Here is a 19,203-nt window from a genome sequence, read left to right as displayed (position 1 = left end):
CTAGTTTTCCCCTTTAAATGAGTCGGTCTGATGAGAACTACGGTTCTTGTCTTGCCACCTCACCGCCTATTCCAGCATCAACCAACCCCTTCAACTCCCCTGCACATGCTGGGCCAAAGTACCCCTCTGGCTTCCAGGAAGACCGCACCTGAAAGAAAGGACACTGGATTTAATGAGCACCTACTCTATGCCATGTTCTATGTCCCTTCCATGGTGTTTGGTGAGAAGGAGAGGAGTCTGCAATCAGACCAACCATGCCCCAGAGATTAAGTGACTTCCCTGGGATTGCATCTCTAGTGATCGGGACAGACGTAATTCACACCCAGAGCGGCACATTAGAAAAAGCAAGAAACCTGGCTGTCCAATTATAGAGCTCATGTGTGAGTCCTCGTTAACATATGACCACTTCTGAGTAACCCATTCTCTGAGAATCAGCAGATGTGAGAGGTGAGCAGATCAGCAGTGGCCAACCACGTGCACAGAAGAAATGAGTCCCAGGGAGGACAAGTGGCCTTAGGGAGGTGTGGCTAAGAAACTGGTGTCAGGGCTCGAACCCAGCTCCTGGGCTAAATGTCTCTCTCTTTCTTTGTAGTTCTCCCCAGTCACACATGCGGGAACCCAGGGAGGCTGACCAATGGCGTCCAGCAGGGCTCAACTTTCAACCTTGGCGACAAGGTCCGCTACAGCTGCAACCCCGGCTTCTTCCTGGAGGGCCATGCCGTGCTCACCTGCCACGCTGGCTCCGAGAACAGTGCCACGTGGGACTTCCCCCTGCCCTCCTGCAGAGGTAGGTGGCTAGAGAGGGGTCTGAGGGAGTGGGCAGTGGCTGGGAGGGGATGCCAGAGCTTCCGGTAGGATCCACTCTCAAGGGCAGAAGCCACACCTCAGCAGGGCATGGGGACCCACCATGGGGAGCCCAAGTCTGGGGAGCACCGAGGGCCCACTGGACCCCCAGGTTTCCTAGGGGCTTTTGAGCCTCACCTGACCTCCCAGCCTTCATGTGTGCACTCCATTCCCTTCCCCTGCATCGACAAACTTATTTTTAGCCAGTCTGCCCTCACCTGCTGCCCTGCTGTCTCAGATAAAACATCGTTTCTCTTCCCCTATAGACCATCTCTCCTCTTGTGCACAGATTGCTCCTCCAGAAGCTTCTGTACTGATCTCACCTTAGCAATTGTTCTCTTCTCTTTCTTATGAATCCACCCTCTGTCCCTGTTTAATAGTTCCTTCCTCTCAGCCTCCAAATATGCTCAAAACCACTTTAGCCCAACCATACCCCCCCAAAAAACCTCTCTTCAATGCTATGTCTGCCTCAGCCTCCCAGTTAGAGTGAACATGTTGTCCCTGTTTGCCCAAGACTTCCCCATTTTTAGTCTTGAAAGTCCCACATCCTAGAAACCCCCTCAGTCCCAGTCAAACCACCACATTGGACACCATACTCATTGGTCACCTGTCTTTTCCTTACTGTCACCCCCGCCCCCACTCATAACTTCCATGTGTGTTTCTAAAATAATTTCCAGTGGCTAGCTGATGATAAAAACAGGCTAGGCATGGTGGCTCACGCCTGTAATCCTAGCACTCTGGGAGGCCAAGGTAGGAGGAATGCTTGATTTCAGGAGTTTGAGACCAGCCTGAGCAAGAGTGAGAACCCGTCTCTACTAAAAATAGAAAAATTAGCCAGTCACCAGGGCTCGTGCCTGTAGTCCCAGCTACTCGCGAGGCTGAGGCAGGAGGATCGCTTGAGCCCAGGAGTTGGAGGTTGCAGTGAGCTATGATGACGCCACTGCACTCTACCCAGGGTGACAGAGCGAGACTCTGTCTCAAAAAAATAAAAAATAAATGCATGATCACTTTTAAAAGCTTAGAAAATGTAGAAAAGAATAAATAAGAAACAAAATTTGCTCATTTTAATCACAAATTCTATGTATTTCCTTTTTATCTTCTAACACATATTGCACATATGCATATAGTACAAAAAGTACATAAATTGAGATGATAATGCATGTAGATAATTTTTAACCACCTTTGAAAAGCTACCACATTGCACAGTGGGATCTCCCACGCTGCCAGCAAAGCCCACCCAGCCTCTGTCTCCCTTTTACCTCCCGTTTACTCCGCTATAGGCTGGCCTTTGCCTCAATACTCTGTACCCTGCTGCCAAATCAGGTGGGAATTGTCTTGGCCCTTATTTTTCTTGACTTCTTGACAGCCTTTTGCACTACTGACCACCTTTTCCTTCTTGAAACTCTCATCTCTGCATTCTGTGGATCCAGAACATCTATATGACAGTCAAGGAGGTGAGAATGATTGGTGTAAGTAGCTCCTCCTTTGGTTCCAGTTTTTCTTTTCCCTTGGAGGAAGCTTTTTTGTAATTACTATCAAAAGACTAGCTCCAGGGATAAGCAGTTCCCTCCTCCCACCACATGCACATACTTTTTATTATCGACTCCAGGGATGAAAATTACTTGGCACGTATACCTGTTCCCCTTATTCCCACTCGTGTGGCAGACATAATTAATTGATCATAGCATCCCTTCTTCCTGAGTCTAGGCACAGCTGCAAACGTCTTCCCAATAGGCAAGCCACAGCCAATCCGTCTGAGTTGCTACGTGACCTCACCTTTGTTTACCCCTCCTCAGCCAATAGAGCCAGCCTGAGGCATGGTGATCCTTCTTGGTGGAGGCCAGGGGCACTAGAGTCCCATTTCCTGCCTTCTTAAGTCCCGTCCTCCCAGGCTCCATGTCTAACTGGGGACTTGCCTCTTTTCCAGAGATTGACATCAAGAATGACCAAACCCATCAGGTGAGACCTTGGCCCCTACAGGTGCCTGGCCTAACCACAGCCTGATGTCGCTGTACCTACCCATCCTTACAGCATCTGTACCCGCCCACCCCCTGCCCTGGGGATGTGACAGTTATCATTCTGATCTTCCAAGGAGGGTGTGAGAGTTATGACATGATGATGGAATGTGAGATATAATCATAAATGAAATCAAGTATTTAAGATGTGAAATATAAACCATGGTTCTTTTTCTTTTTGTAGCACTATGAATATCGTACCCTTTTGTTTAAGATAGAAACTGAAAACAAATGTAATCCAAGTATCAGATGCAGAAGGGCTATCACTCTGTTGGGTTCAGTATAATTCACCTCATATCCCACAGTAAAATAGTGGAAATCCACCATCCCTCCCAATATCGTCAGGAATCTTTGTCAACTTTAGCTTCCTGTGAACCTTGAACTCACTGTCATGCCTCTCTTCCCCTAGTTCTGCTCTGCCAACTTAGGTCAGGAACTTGGCCTGTTTTTCTTGACGACCTCCCCTACCAAAAAAGCAAAGACCGAAACAAAAACACTAACAAAAGTGTCTGCACCTAGTGCAGCCCTGATGGAAAGTTTGTGGCAATGTAAGGGGTTTACATCTCAGCAATGCCAGGGACTTAAAGTGAAAGCAATCATGAGCCTCAAGGTCTTTTGGCCCCTTATCCCTGGAAGCTTCTCCCCGGCTCTGTCTTGGCATGCCGGGTTCCCCTGGGGTGTGCATTACACCTTCTCTTCTTTCCCCAGCCTCTGCCACCTTGATGTGTCCTGTGTCTTGGCCCCATTTCAGGACTTCCGTCAACTTCTTAGGCACAAGAGCCTGGTTTCCTCCTGGCTTTGCCATCTCCTTATAATCTCCCTTCCCCATCCAAGCTACTGAGGTGTAAGGTGACATTTTCCTGAATAAGAGTAACTCTCATCCTAAAAGAAACTCTGGGGTTGGCTATTAAAATATCTTTTTTGCTGTTGTTGTTAACCCCACCAGCCAGAGATAAGCGTTGAGGGCTGCCTTGTGAAGGTCTTCCTTTGCCAGGTGGGATCACGGCGGTGAAGTCCAGTGTCATTGTGTCCCCGCAGGGGGACCTGGCCCTTCAGTGAGCAGGAGCTGGGTGGGGAGCTGCTGCTCTCCCAGCATTCACGTCACATGTCCCTACCTCCAGCCCTGTCCCCGTCCTAGCTTCGGGCCCATGTGGATATTGGACCCTCTGCTGAACCCCTGCCTAGGATGGCACGTCCCAAACCTAACTCTGTCTGTTTTCCCCAAACCTGCTCTTTCTGCTGCCTTCCCAGCTCAGTGAAGAGTGTTCCCACCCACAGCAGCCAAGCCAGACACGGAGGGGCATCTACTAATATCTTACACTCCTGCTTTCCTTGCTGCCAGTGTCGTCAGCCGCCATGTCCCTCTGCGCTGGCCCACCCCCTCCGTGCCTCTGCCACCCTTCAGGTGACAGTCCCGACTCCCATCTCTCCCCTGCCTCACCACGGTGTCCCTCTGTGGGCAACCGTGCTCTAGTCCCCCCTGCTCACACACCTACCTCCCTGTCCCTCCTCCACTGAGGGAGTGAACTTTCTGGCACAGATCTGACAAAGTCACCCATCGCTTGGAATCTCATCAGTGGCTCTTCATCATTGACAGGGTCACGTTCAGATTCCTTAGCATGGAGCACAAGGCCCTTCCAGAAAGAGTCCCAGTCCGACCTTTCTAGTCTGTCTCCTAGTCTTCTTTTAAGTAGCTTCCACTTGAGAACGCTCCCTTCCGAACACATCGGGGAGGCCAGTGAGGATGTCAGATCTGGCTTCCGGAAGGGCTTCGAGCCCAGGAGACTCCCTACTGCCCGGGGGGCAGAGAGTGGTCCTGCTCAGAGGCTGGGAGGAACAAAATGGCTGTCCAGCTCTCGGGGCCCCCAGGGCCGCCCTCGCCGACCTCCCTAGGCTTCAGGTCCATCTCTCTAATCTAATTCGCCACAAGCTACAAGAATATCTTGAGAAGTGTCCTCAATAACATCAGTGATTTTCTGAAAGTGATTTTCCAAGCTGTCCTTCCTTAGGAAGTCAAGCTGCACAGGAGCGAAGGGTGCTCGCCCCGCGCCCGCGCTGGGCCAGGAGCGGCGGTCATGCCAGAGCCAGCGGGCTCCTACTCGGGAAGGATTAAAAGCCTTTTGGCCTTTCTTCCTCTTGCGCAGAACCCTCAAGGGCTGGCATCTGCGAGTGGATAAACCTCATCCACAGGGCAGTGGTCCGTAAATATTTGCTGAATGAACGGCTGTCTGGACGGGGCTGACTCACCGTCAGGATGGAGCAGGCATACAAGCCCGAAAGGGAAATCACTGGCCCGGGTTACTGCACCTGCCCAGCAGCCCTGAGTGACAGGATCTCTTTAGATCCAAAGCTCCCTGGAGCAGCTTGGAGAGCTGTATGTGTCTGCTTCACCCAGGAAATGCCACATGCCCAGCTGAAAGGTGGGCTCAGTCTGGGCACACGACACAGACTGGGGTGGGGACTAGGGAGCAGCAGGGATCCGGGGGGCAGAGCAGGTTTGAGGCCGACCCCCGAGAAGGCCCATCCCAAGGATCCTGGCCCATCAAGGCTTGGTCCAGCTGGCAGAGGGAAGGGAGGCAGGGCCTGTGACCTCCCTTCACTTTGTGTCACTCTGGGCACATTCTCAAAGGCAGAGGTCCCTGGGGAGATGCTGAGTTTTGGTAACCTCTTTGATCCACAAGAAGGAAAACCACGTGGATGTCAGCAGCCAGCCTCTGGCTTGTGAGAGGCATTGGCCCTGGATCAAAGAAGGCTTCCTGGGGAAGGAACAGAGTTCAGAGGCGCTGGGGGCTGAGAGGCAGGTGGTAGAGAGAAAGCTGGCCTGAGCAAGAAGTGCGTGGCCTCTGAGCTTCAAGCCAAACCCTGCAGGCTGCCACCAGACCTGGGGAAATGGGCATTTGGTCTGCAGAAGCTTGGACTGCGAGTGTGGAGTTGCATTCCAAATTTTCTGGCCCCGGGAGGAGGAGCCCGCAGAATGTGAAAGAGAAGCAGTGGTGTTGGGCACGGACAGTGCACAGAGTCAGACCGGCCTGGGTCCAGCCCTCACTATGCCAGCCCATAGCTGTGTGGCTGCCAGCGTGCTGCTAAACCTCTCTGAGTTTTAAAGGTGAGACACAACTAGCAGCCTTACAGGGCTGATTGCTTGCTCATTCTTTTACCCAGCTATTCAACAGCTTTCTACCGAGCACCTACTCTATGCCAGCCAGTCATTGATTCAGTCATTAATTTATTAACTGCCTAGTGTCAGATATTCCTCTAGATACAGAGAATTGCAGCAACCAACAAGTCAGTCCCAATTCCATGATCTCGTGGGGTTTGCATTCTGGCAGCCAGGAGGCAGAAAACGGATAAAGCCAAATAAACAAATTTCAGGGGGTGGTGGGAGCTATGAAGGAAATAAAGTAGCTAGTGAGGAGGAAGCCTGCTTTAGATGGAGCAAGTCAGGAGAGGCCTTCCTGAGGAGGTGACATCTGACCTTGGTCCTGAATGACAAGAAGAAGCCTGTTATGTGAAGACCTGGGAAAGGGGAACAGCAAGTGCAAAGGTCCTGAGGTGGGGAAGAGCTTGACACGTTAGAGCCACAGAGAACAGGTCCACGTGGCCTGAGTAGAGTGAGGGGTGGAGAGGGCAGGGCTGGGGTGAAGCAGGGGAAGAAGCTTGGGTTTGGCTCTGAGTTCAGGAGGCAGCCAGGGAGAATTTTAAGCAGAGGTATTTCAATTTAACTTCATGTTTTAAAAAGATCACTCTGGATGATGGAAAGGAGAGAGATTGTAGGTGGGCAAGAGGCACGACAGGGAGACCGATTAGGATGCAGCCATTGCAGGCAACCAGGCTGGAGCTGACGCATCTTGATCAAGGGTGGCCATAGCAGAGACGCAGGGACGTGCATGGACGGGGCGTGCGTGGATCTGTGCCACAGCCGACAGGCCTTGCTGATGGATTGGATGTGGGTGCTGATAGAATGAAGGGTCAAGGCAGACTCCCAGACTCTTTCTGGAGTGCTGGTGGGTGGGGATGCCAACGACCAAGTTGGGGTGACCGGGGCAGGGGACAGGAAGATTGTGCTGCAAAGAGAATCAAGACAGCTCCTTTTGTCCAGGTGAAGTTTGAGATGCCTGTGAGACATCTAAGTGGGGGTACTTGCTCTGCAGCTGGGGGGAGTCCTAAGCTGGAAAGAGGCATGAGAGCCCCTAGGGCAGCACTGCAGATAGCAAGAGGGTCTGGGCTCTGCGTGCTGGGCCCCATCGTGTTGGTCAAATTAAACACACAGAAAGCACCAAACGCCGTGCCAGGCACGACGTGGACCTTGAGTGGATCTGAGCGCTGGGGCTTTGGTGTGGACCATGGCTACCCAATGCCACTCCTTACTTCTCCCGTCACCTTTGCCATCACCATTACTGTAGCTAAATATTTTACAACGTGGGCTCTGGGGTCCATTCACCGGGCCTTGCCACCCACACCCACTGGCTGAGTGGCTTTGGGCCAGTTACTCAACTTCTCTGTGCCCCGGTTTTCTCACTTGTAAGTGGTTGGAACAATAACAGTACTTCACTCATAAGCTGGAAGTGGAGTTTGAGTTGACAAATGCTAAGCACATAGCAGAGGGCCTTGCTCATAGTAGTGACTCGATGAGAGTGAGCTATCGTGATTCTTACTGCCACGGCCACACTGGCCAGCATTTTTGAGCCCTAAGTATGTGCTGGACCCTGCATTACCTAATGCAATTCTCATGGAAACCCTAGGAGGTTAAGGTATGCTTATCCCCTATAACCAGCAAGAGAAGGGAGGCCCAAAGCGATGCTGTGCTTTGCCTGTGATCACACAGCTAGAAGGTGGTGGAGCCAGGATTCAGCCCAAGTCCGGGTGCCTAACGGACATGATCTTGACCACCATTATCCACCACACGCAAGGATGGTGCCTCGGGCCTGAGGCACGAGACTCACAATGACACTGTGACTTCCAGGGCTCCTCCAACCTGGGGGTCTAAGGCCTAAGAGCCTGGCCCCCAGGTGCACGCACCCCCTGCAGGGACTGCCGGTCTCCTTGGTTGCTCTTGATCTTCCACTTGAACTTGTGCCATGAGCTCTTTAAGAGAGACACCTCTGGGAAGGGCCTGAGGTCACTCTGCTGGACAGATGCTGCTTCAGGACAGGGGACAGGGTCTGCCAGGAGCTACTTTTCCTTCTTGTGAAGGAAGCGTAACCCGAGGCTCACCCTCCTCCACCTGCGTGGCAGCACAAAGCCCCTGCCTCGGGCCCCTCAGGCAGAGGAGAGGCAGCAGGAGGAGGCTTCTTGTCCCGGGAAAGCCCATCCCTAGCATCTGGCACTGCCAGGAGCCAGCTCCCAGCCCACGTCAGGAACAGGATGACAGCGACAGAGGCCTGGGCAGCAGAGAAATAGATGGGTAATGGGATGGGCCTGCAGTCAGAGTGTCCTGGGTTCAAACCCCGGCTCCAACATTTAGTAGCTCTGTGGCCATGGGGAAGTTTTAAAAACTCACTGAGCCTCCGTTTCCTCATTGGTAAAATGTGTGTGATAATGCCTATCTTTTCAAGAGGTTTGAGGATTAAATGAGAAAATGCAGGTGAAGCATTTTGCACAATGCCTGGCCCACAATGAAAGCGCAACAGAGAGTTACGCAATCAAATGCCATGTCCTGTCTACAGTCCTCCCCTCAGAACGATGCCTCGGGTGGCGGCATCTGTGGGACAATCGCGATGTTCTTAAGACTTGGTTATTTCTTAATTTTAAGGAGCGTCTTTGTGAAAGCCAAGGAAAAAGGGGCAGAGTCCAGAGCCCCCAAGAACAGGGTACTGAGGAGGTTGAGCAGGTGATGGGGACCCTGGCATGGACAGGGACCCCGGCAGGGACAGGGACCCCAAGCTGGACAGTGGAGGGGAGGGCTGCAGCTCTGGGCACTGTTTCTCATCCCTGCTCTGGGATGGCAAGATGGCGGCTTCTCCCTCGGCGCCTGTTGGCATTTTCATGTCCGAGTGGCCCCGGGGAGGATGACATGAGCAGAAGCCAATGTGAAGACTCCAAAGCTTCTAGGCATCCAAGATGGTGCCCTAGCGTTGGCCTGAAATGGAGTGGATAATGGACTGTTTCCTCCAACCCTACCTGAAGTGTGTCAGTCACTGCAGAGTTAACAGACTTCAAAGGGGACTGAGGGATGGTTCTCCAAAATTATGGTTAATTGAAGAGATTTCAGTAGACCTTAAAGTCGATCATAAATAAAGTCATAAACTTGGAAAGGCAACTATCAGCATAACATACCTGCCCCTCAGAATATGCGTGACTTCACGGCAGGGCAAAATGCCCATTGCCAGAGAAGGAGAGAGTGTAAATGAATATTTTAGAACAGTGGTGTCAGCTGAAGGTTGTATTTTATGACTCTGAAGTTGTAACCATGAAATATGATGCCTTGTTTAAAGTGTGAGAAAAACCTCCAAACAGCTTTTACAGGATCTTCAATCAAAACAGGATGGTGCGAGAGTGAGGGTGTCAGGAATCCGAGAGGCAGGACAACTAAAACAGCAAAGGTGTCATCTTCAGAGTCGATCGGTGGCTCTAGCCAGAGGGTCTCAAGTTCCCAAGTCCTCAGTTCCGGCACAGTCCAGAAGTCACGGACTAAAATTGGGTAGTTTGAAAATCCCAGAATGGTTAACCAAGTCATTACCCAGCAGGGAGGTACATTATAGGGGAGGAGACTACCGTCCCGGTACCAGAGAGACTCGACTGGAATCCTGACTCGGTCACTTCCTGTGTGGCCTTGGGAAAGTTACTTAACCCCTCTGAGCTTCAGTCCCCTGTTACATTTATTTGTTCAACAGATATTTAGTGGGGGTCTGCTGTATACAAGACATGTGCTAGGTGCTAGGGACAGAACAGACATGGCCCCTGCCCTCATGGATTTTACTGTGTAGACATTAAATAGATAATGACATAATTGACCAATTAATTATAGGAAAGTATATGACGCACTGAAAATATGTGATGGGGGTATTCTGTTTCTGCAAATATCTTTGAGGAAATGTTACTGAGGCTGAAACCTAAAGGCTGAGGAGGGGCCTGCCCCTAGTTTCCTACCACAGAGATAGGGAAGAAGGATCCAGAAAGCGAGAACAGCACTTTCAAAGGTCCTGGAGCAGGGAGATGCTCCGTGCATTGGAAGAGCTGGGAGGAGGCCAGCGTGGCTCGTGGCTCGGCTGGGAGGGAGGGGTGTCTAAGGGAGTCGCATAATCAGGCATGAGCTCACCAGCGCCCCTCCGGCCTCTGTGAGGAGGGGACGGGCTGCGGGAAGAGGGAGGTTTAGCCACGAGGAGGGGGCTTCACCGCTGTGGTCAACTTGGAGCATGACGTGGCTTAGAGTGGAGCAGCGGCAGTGACTGGGGCGGGCAGGGACGAGAGCCACTTAGCAGGACTGCCAGGGCTGGGTCGCTGGGCGGGTGTGGGGTGCGGGAGGAGTTGAGGGTGACCCCAGCCTCTGGCCTGAGGAGCTGGGTGAATAGTGCTGACACTAGCCCGGACGGGAAGCTCTGGAAGAGCCAGGTTTTGTGTTAGGAGAGGATGAGGCGGCCTTGTTGGGTTGGGATTGAGAACAGCACGGGATATCTAAGGCCACGGTGGGCAGAAGGCTGCAGAGTCATTGTCTCTCCTCCAAGACCTGCTTCCCGTCTGGCGTTCCCTTTGTCCACCCGGATGCGCGGGATGAGGCCGTGTGGACCGCGGGCCTGGTTGAGACCCCTCCACGCAGAGTGGCTGCCCGGCCGGCACAGCTCCTGAGCCGGCTTGCTCCCCTCCCGACGCCTCTCTTTGGCGACGTGCTCACTTCCCACTGAGCTCCCCTCCCTCCCGGACAGCCCCTTCTCTCCTCTCAGGTGCCTTTGCTCCTCCTGCTCCTTAAACGGCCGTTCTGTCCCCAGCCTTCTCTGTCCTGTGGAATGAGTTCCCGCTTCATCCTGCTGACTCCCTGCCTCACGGCCTCTGGGTCTGGAGTCCCTCAGCCACTGTCCCTGTCTGTTCCTGGGGACTCACGCTCATCATGGTGGGGGTCTGAGCAGAGGAGGGCGGCCGCCACTTCCTGCAGAGCTGTGTCTCCTCTGGGGTCCGTTTCCTCCCTGTTCTGCACGGCCCACTCCCTGCTGGAGAGACGTCTTCTTGCTCCTCCCGGCCTGCGTCCTGAGTCCCTTCCTGCTCCATCTCCTCCTCCCCCCACCACTGCCCAGAGTTGGGGCCTTGACGACTGGAACAGCCTCTTCTCTGTTCTCCCTGTCTCTGGTCCCCACCTGCCACCCTCCCCGCTCCCAACCACACCATCCGTCCATTGCTAGGGCCAAAATCATCGTTCTAAAATAGGCCTGGGCTTCTACTTCCTGCTGAAAACCCTCTTCTCCACACCTACCACGGTGCCCCGACACCTGCAGGTCAAACCCAAACCCCTCAGCAACACCATCAAGGCCTTGCCGAGCTGACCTTTGCCCTCCCTTCCCATTTGACTCCCACTGCTCCGTGCTCAGTTCACGCACCTGGCACTTTCATCGCGGTGGCCAGCTGGCCACTCCCCAACCGGCATCCAGTCCAGGCCTTCTCGCCCCTGAGGGCTTGTTTCCTCCACCCGGAACCCCTTTCTTTCTTCTCCCCCCAGCACACTCCTCCTCCTCGAAGTTTTGTGCTAACTGTCCCTTCCTTCACCGTGATTTCCCTGCCCCAGTGCAGCCAAGACCAAGCCTCTGTGGCCAGGGCTGCAGCCGGCTCCACCCGGTGCAGTCAGGGCTGTGGTAGGACTGCTGGGGACCGGCAGGCCCAGTGCTTGCTGGGAACCACACCGGCAAATCTCACGTCTGCTGACTGGCTCCTGTGCCTTATCTGCCCTGTAATGTTCACAGAGAATTTATTTACATCGGAAGGAGACAAACTCTGCCTCAGATGTCAGACTTCACAGCCTCCTGCCAGAGAGATAGCCAGGGCGGAAACGGCGTGCAACCCCGTAAAACAAATGAACAGCCCACTACACTGGCTGCGACCCCAAGCAAGGCCCACCTCGCCTCCCTGGGGCTGGGGAGCTGGCCCGAGGGTGGCAGGGGAGGAAGGGGGAGGAGGAGGAGAACAGGACCTCAGCTCCCCTGCTCAACATTTAAGCCCTTCCCAGTCCAGCCCTTGCCCTCCTGCCCAGCCCAGCTCTGTCGTCTCTGCCTGTCCCTTCAGGTGCAGAGGTCCTGCCTAGGAAGTCCCTCAGCATGACACACTCCCCGGCTTCCACGACTCTTGCTGTTTCTCTGCCAGACGCCCTGTCCCCCGAGGCTCACCAGGCACACGGCCCTCGGTTGGTGGCTCTTGCCAGCTCAGTGTTCAAAGCACAGCCAGACTGACGGTGTCTCTCTGTTACCACCTGGTCCAAGCCACCATCAGTGCTTACCTGGATTATTGTGGCAGTCTCAAGAGGCCCCCAGCTTCTGCCCTTACCCTCTTCAATTCATTGTCTACACGGCAGCCAGAGCGATCCTGTTAACACACAAATGAGATCATGTCGTCCTCTGCCCAGCACCCTCCACTGGCCTCTCATCTCACTCAGAGTAAAGATCCACATCCTTACAGTGGTCTCTCAGGCCCTCCGTGGTCTGGCCCCCACTGACCTTGTCCTCTGCCACCCTCCCTGTCCCCACTGTTCCAGCCCCTTGGGTCTCATGATGCTCTTCAACAATCCAGCCTCTGCACCCCATGGCCTTTGTGTTTGCTGTTCCATCTGCCCAGAATGCTCTTCCCTCCCCCAGATAACTACATGGCTCTTTCTGTCACTCTTTGAGGTCCTGGCTCAAATGCCTTCGCTGACCTCCCTTTCTGAAACCTCCACACCCGGCTTCCAACACAGGGTACACTGTGTCCCCCTCCACACTGATCACCAGCTCATTTACCATGGAGCTTACTTATTTATCTTGGAATCATCTTTATGCCTCTGGGCAGAATGTAAGGGATGAGGATTCTTATTTGTTTTATTCACAGCTGAATCCCTGAAACCTAGAACAGTGGCTGACACATAGTAGGTGCTCAGTAAGCATTTGTTGAATGAATGAATGTCTCAACAAAAACACTGTCTCTTCTGTGAAGCCTTCCCCACCTCCCATGTGCTATCACTGTGCCCTCAGCACCTCCGTTATACCAATTCCAGGTGAGGGCAGGGAGGAAATCGAGCGTTTCATAGCATAGTGCTGGCCCCAGCCCAGTGTTTGGCACACAGTAGGTGCTCAGTTAATGGGTGTGGGAGGGAAGCATTCATGGGCACCTACTGTGGGTGAGGCCCTCGCATTTCTGTGCTCAGACGTACCGAACAGCTGGCATTTGGAAGTGCACTTACGGTTCTCTTGACTCTGTAGAATGATATTAATAAGAATTGTTCAGAGCCACTACACAAAATCATCTATCTCTAGCCCAGATGGCTGCTATGTATCTGTTAATCTGATCTCACCATTGGACACACTGGACAGCTCTCTGCGTCCAGAACTGAACTCCCAGTTGCCTTCCACGCCTGGGTTCCCTACTCTAGGAAATAGCACCTTTCAGCCACGCACATGCTTATGCCAGAAACCTGGATTTCAGACCTCCCGGTCGCTAAGTCCTGTAGGTTCTGCTTCCTAAATATCTCTTGAATAAGTCCCCTTCCCACCTCCCCACGCCCTTAGCTCGATCTCATCTAGCCTCACCTGGACTTTAGTGGCTGTGTCTGCCAAGAGCGTCCTGCTTACTTCCTGACTCAGACCTCCGCTGTGCCACGGCCAGGGTGTTCTTCCCAAAATGCAAGTCGAATCCTATTTCTTACTACCTTTGATCCCGAAGATGAAGTGGAAGGAAAAGGAGAACTTAGCACCAGTCGGGCATCTGCCATATGCCAGTCACTGGCTAATGCTGGGCGTTGTCACATTTATTTTCCTGCTCAGTTACCACAACACGCCAACGTACAGAGAAGCAGACTGAGGCTTAGAGAAAGAGACTGCCCAAGGTCATGTACGTGCCTGGGGAACTATGGAGCCTAAATTCAGATCTAGACCTTCCTGATCCTAAAGTCCATTTCCTTTCCATTACACTCTCCTGCTTCCAGTCTTTCTAGCCCAGTGTTCTCAGCCATGTGTCCCCTTTTACACTTCCGTCACCATCACACACTATTCCTCTCTATTCACCCTGTTGTGAGCCATCTCAAGCTATTTATCTGAGACATGCCTTGCACATCCGTACTTCTGTGGTCCCCTCTTCCCTGAAATGCTCTTCCCTTTCTTCTCTGTCTAGTGAACTCCTATTCATCCCTCAAAACTCAGCTCTAATGGCACCTCCTCTGTGAAGCTGTCCTGAATTGACTTATCCAAGCAAAGTTATTTGCTGCTTTATGTCCTCAAAGTGTGAGTTGTACGCTTGGGAGACAGAAGAGTGTATTGGCTAAGAGCATAGGCCCTGTAGGGCTTTGAATTTCAGCTGTTTCATCTATGGGCTGTGTCATCTTTGGCAAGTGACTGAATCTCTTTGTGCCTCAGTTTCCTCACCTATAAAATGGGAAAAGTACCTCACAGGGTCATAGTTAGAATTAAATGTGATATGCAGAATACTTAGAATATTGCCTGGTATAGTATGAGTGCTTGATAAATATTAGCTGTCATTATTGTTACCCTGCTGCATCTGGTATACAGTTGAACACTGCCATTGCATTTTTCCCTTCTTTATAATTTAGTTCTTATCTCTAATATAGCATATGCTACACATTGCCACGGGAGGGAGCAGAGAGGAGAGAGCAGTTACTAGAGCTCGAGGGAATCAGGCCTTACCAAGAGGCGGCACTGGAGTCTGGAAGCGTTAGGAGAGTTGTCCTGGACAAGGGCTGGAGTCTGAAGGTGCACAGCGCTGGCACACAGCTGGCCTGGGGACAGGGCAGGAGGAAAGACTGCAGAGTCTGGCCAGGCTGTAACAGGTCTGGAAGGCCCTTTGAGTTCTGCCCCAGGGAATTGTGTTGAGTTTTGTTTTGTGGCATCACATTTGAAGTTTACTAAGATCTGGTGGGAAGAAATCGTATTCACTGAACTAGTGACCGTGGAAATCCACGTGACAGCTTATTTCTTCCTGGTCATTGCAGAGCATTGTGGTGTAGTGGCCAAGAGTGTACGCTCTAGGAACAGAGTTCAAATGTTAGCTCCGCAACCCATTAGCTGTGTGACCTAGGGCAGGTCACTTAACCTTCCTGTGCCTGGTTTCCTTTCTCTGTTACATGAGAACAGTAATATCTAAAATTCTTAGAACAGTGCCTGGCACATGGTAAGGGCTATAGAAGTGTTTGGTGTCATTACTATGAGGCCAGTTCCAACCAGGATCTTGTCTGAACCGTCTGTGCATCATGTTCCAGGACCCTCCCTGCCTTTCGTGGGTGAAGCCCACGGTGAGTTCTGGGGCCTGGAAACCAGACCACTCATGTGAACCTCTTGTCTCTGTGCCCACAGCGGACGATGCCTGTGGCGGGACCCTGCGAGGCCAGAGTGGCATCATCTCCAGCCCCCACTTCCCCGCGGAGTACCACAACAACGCCGACTGCACGTGGACCATCCTGGCCGAGCTGGGAGACACCATCGCCCTGGTCTTTATTGACTTCCAGCTGGAGGATGGTTACGACTTTCTGGAAGTCACAGGGACCGAAGGCTCCTCCCTCTGGTAAGCACCCTGTCCCTGCCCCCTTCCTCCCCTCCCCTGTTCTCCGCACCTGTGAATGACTCGGATGCACACAATCTCCTTAGCGCCCGGACCTGCAGCCAGAGGCCACTTTGCCACTTCCCTACACCTACTGTTGGAGCCTTTCATCCCATTATGATGAGAAATCACTGCTTATTTTTAGAGCTGGGGTAAATTTTTACAGTGATTTTGATATTTGATTTGAAGCATGTTCTCTCTGAAGAATTTCATGATGGGCCTTGGTTGAATAGCTTGCATTAAGACTAAAAATGTTCTGGTCTCAGGATGTGGGCAGGGTCCAGGAAAATGGTTTGAAATATTGTTCCGTTTCTGGAAGACATATGCACCGTGTCCAACAAGGGGACTGGAACCATAAGTGGCAATTGCTTTTCCCACTCCCAGGGTCCTGCACCAGTGGAAAGGCATCATTTCTCAGTGTCTGAAGGGAAGGACTAACCTCCCCCTTCTTGTTCTGGCTTTGCTGAAAAGTGTGGGCTCTTCTCCGGTGTGCTCCACAGAGGTTCTAAGATGTTGGTGGGCTGAGGAGGAGATGGATGATTAAAGACTTACCAGCCTTTGTTGCTTGTCTCCCGACTTGGACTCATGGGATGGGCTCAAGCTGGGGCCTGGGGGTGGCGCTTAAGGAAGTATCCAGCTTTCTATTTGGATGACAAGCGTCAGAATGGTGTTGTGGCATTTGGAATGTTCTCTTATATTCTCATTGTGGCTGTGTTATTGGGATGAGGGCATCAGGAGACCTCTGTCAGCACACCAAGAGCCAACAGAAGGATGTGTTCTGATGCACTTCAGCAAGGATGGGTCGTGGTTGCAGCCTTAGCTGCTGTGTAGTCCCAGGGGAAGGCAGGGCTCAGTGCACAGGGATGGAGGGCGGAGGAGGTATCACTGAGGATTCTGAGTGGAGCAGCAAGTGGGTGGCTGCAAAATCAGGGAAGGACAGTGACTAGGACAGACAGAAACATGGCAGTCAGGGGAATGGGGGCGGGGAAGAAGATGGGAGGGAGAGGGGGAAAATAGGAGGAAGAGGCACATTTATTGCCCACCTCCTCTATACCCGTTCCCATGGTGGTAGAGACACCAGTTGAGGAAGACATGGTCCTTTGAGGAGCTCATTGTCTGTTAGGTGAGAAAACCAGATAAATTCGTGGTAGGAACCAAGTGTGACTATTTAAGAGGGATGGGAGTGGACTCCTCCGAAATACAAACTCAGATTTGGGAGCCAGTGTAACCAGAAAATGCAAGTTTCCTGGTGCACTGGGAGGCAAGCCGACCTGGGAGTCAGAAGACGGTGGTGTCTTGAGCTTGTCGTGTGGACCCGGCCAGGTCATTTCCTCCCCTGGTTGGAGGGTTGAGAGAAGCACATGTGAGCAAAGACTTAAACCACCCTGTGGATGCTGATGTTTGTAAACTAGTCCGGCAGCAACAGCTGGGGATCATGAGCAGGGAGTTGGGTGGAAAGTTTAGATAAGCCTTCACTGAACTGGAATCTCAATGACCTGCCTAGCCCTGAAGACCCTGGGGTACCCTGCCTCTTTTTTCAAAATACCTGTTTTGTTGATTGTAAATGTTATGCTCCTTGGAGGAAACGTGGAAAATATACAAAGGTATAGAGAAATAAATAACAATTATTAACATTTTGATGCCCCTCTTTGACCTTTTTTGTTTGGCCTAGACCAAGCTAGGTGGCTATATATATATATATGTATATATATATTTTTTAATATTACCAAGTTGGGATCTTAATATATCCATAGTCACATATTTTTAGCTTAACATGGTGTCATGAAAATTTTTCCTGTATCATTACAGACACCTCCAAAATATAAAATGTGTGATAATTGTGTGATTTGTTGAGTATTTTCTACCAATATGCATCAGGCCAGTTCTAAGCTCTTCAGAGCTATAATTTCATTTCATCTTCCTAAAAACTCTATGACATAGGTAGCGTCTTTTTCCTCCTTTTACAAATGAGGGAAATGAGGCCCAGAGGTGATGCTACTTGTTGAGGTCACGCAGCTAGAAGGGAGCAGAGCTGGGATTCAGCCCCAGCTTGATGTGATTCCAGAGCGTGTCATCTAAGCCGTGGCAGCACACTATGACACGCCACCTCTGTGATGGTTTTCCTGGCTGTATAACATTCCCTTGTAAGACGGTGACATAGTTGACTCACCAGATCGCTTGTTACGTTGTTCCCAAGTTTTCACTTCTATAAACAGGCACCAAGATGAACATCCTTGCCAGTTCCCTCTCTTCCAACCCGAGGCCTCTTCGACTCACTTGTTTATCCGTGGGCCAAACGGTCTCCTACAGCGTCTGCCCCCCCCCCCCAGGTGTGAGCCTACATGTTGTCCAAACTTCTGGAGTGAAACAAATCTGAAAGAGTATTCCTTTTCCCATTAAGTCACTCAGTGGGGAAGGAATTAAGCAGAGGAAATTGTTAGGGGAGTCATTCAGAACTCTTTTCTATAAGATTAAATTATAATTATTTACAGGGTTGGTGTCACCATGGCGAGGCAGGATGCATTTGTTGTTCTAATTTATACTTGCACAGCAATGATGGATAAACAAACTCGGAGGCTCTGGACATATGTGTGGAAGAATCAGTTCTCTCCCTTGCCCCTCTCCTTTATGTGTCCCTGGATTCCTGTAAAAATCCGATGCTGCTGGTTTACGAGGATCCTGCTTTTGTAAGCATACATTAAGATTTCAGGCTGTTCTCTTGAGCTCTGTGCCAAGGCACAGAAAGTCAACAGATCTTGTTAGAAAAGATGGATTTGAACAACCAGACATCTCTTCACCTGTTGAGAAGACAGGAACTCCTTTGAGAGAGAGAAAAAAAAAATCCACCATCTCCCTTACCAAATAGTAAGTTCCCACTGCTTCAGAAGGGAGTGGCATACAAAGTCCCTGACTCAGTTTCCATAGTCTTCTCCTCCCCCAAATGGGGATAACAACAAGAGAGTTTTAATTAGAGGCTCCAGTTGTTTGGATTTCATGGGCTAGTAAAATTCTCAAACAATTGGAGAAACACAAGATTGGTAATTTTTTTATTTTGCCAAGAAAGGATGTTACAAGAAAACCTGCCAACTCTTCAAGATTTTATTTCATAAAAGGTAGGACAATTCAAAGCCAAACTGTGGCAGGAAATGATGAACTGGTAACCTTGTGCTGGCGTCATGGAAGACGGGGGTGGGGGCCACACACAAGCAGCGGTGTGTGCCCATCCCCCTCGAGGTCAGCAGTGTGTCTGCGTCAGGCAGCGGACCAATTCCTCCTGTTTTGCCGGTCCATGACCAACCTTTGGGAACCCAGCAATACATGTTTTGAACAGGGAAAGGCTGTTACCATGGTGAATACTGAACCCTGTAGCTCTGACATGTTGAGAGATTCCCTAGTATTTTAGACTTACTCTCTCTGAAGGTAATTGCTGCGTGTGTGTGTGTGTGTGTGTGTGTGTGTGTGTGAGATTGACCATGAACAAAAGCTGGGCTTTGGTATTGCTCCCCAACTGCACACACGGCCAAGTCACCTCTGACACACGGCCCTGCAAGTCACAGCCAAATACACATTCCAAAGTCATCACCCCAGGTCCCCTTATACACACACACACAGAGGGCTACCCCCT

At 51.4% G+C, this 19,203-nt stretch overlaps 1 protein-coding gene across 1 annotated transcript in view; it reads left to right on the top strand.

The window, feature by feature from the left end:
- CSMD2 (CUB and Sushi multiple domains 2) overlaps positions 1–19,203 on the top strand; it is a 571,373-nt gene that overhangs the window by 196,770 nt on the left and 355,400 nt on the right. Inside the window, 2 exon segments of the mRNA XM_069477647.1 lie at positions 593–787; positions 15,335–15,542. Coding sequence (XP_069333748.1) covers positions 593–787; positions 15,335–15,542 — 403 coding nt within the window.

The sequence above is a fragment of the Eulemur rufifrons genome, chromosome 8 (genome assembly GCF_041146395.1).
Source record: "Eulemur rufifrons isolate Redbay chromosome 8, OSU_ERuf_1, whole genome shotgun sequence".
Lineage (NCBI taxonomy): Eukaryota > Metazoa > Chordata > Mammalia > Primates > Lemuridae > Eulemur > Eulemur rufifrons.
This window is presented reverse-complemented; position numbering and strand designations above follow the sequence as displayed.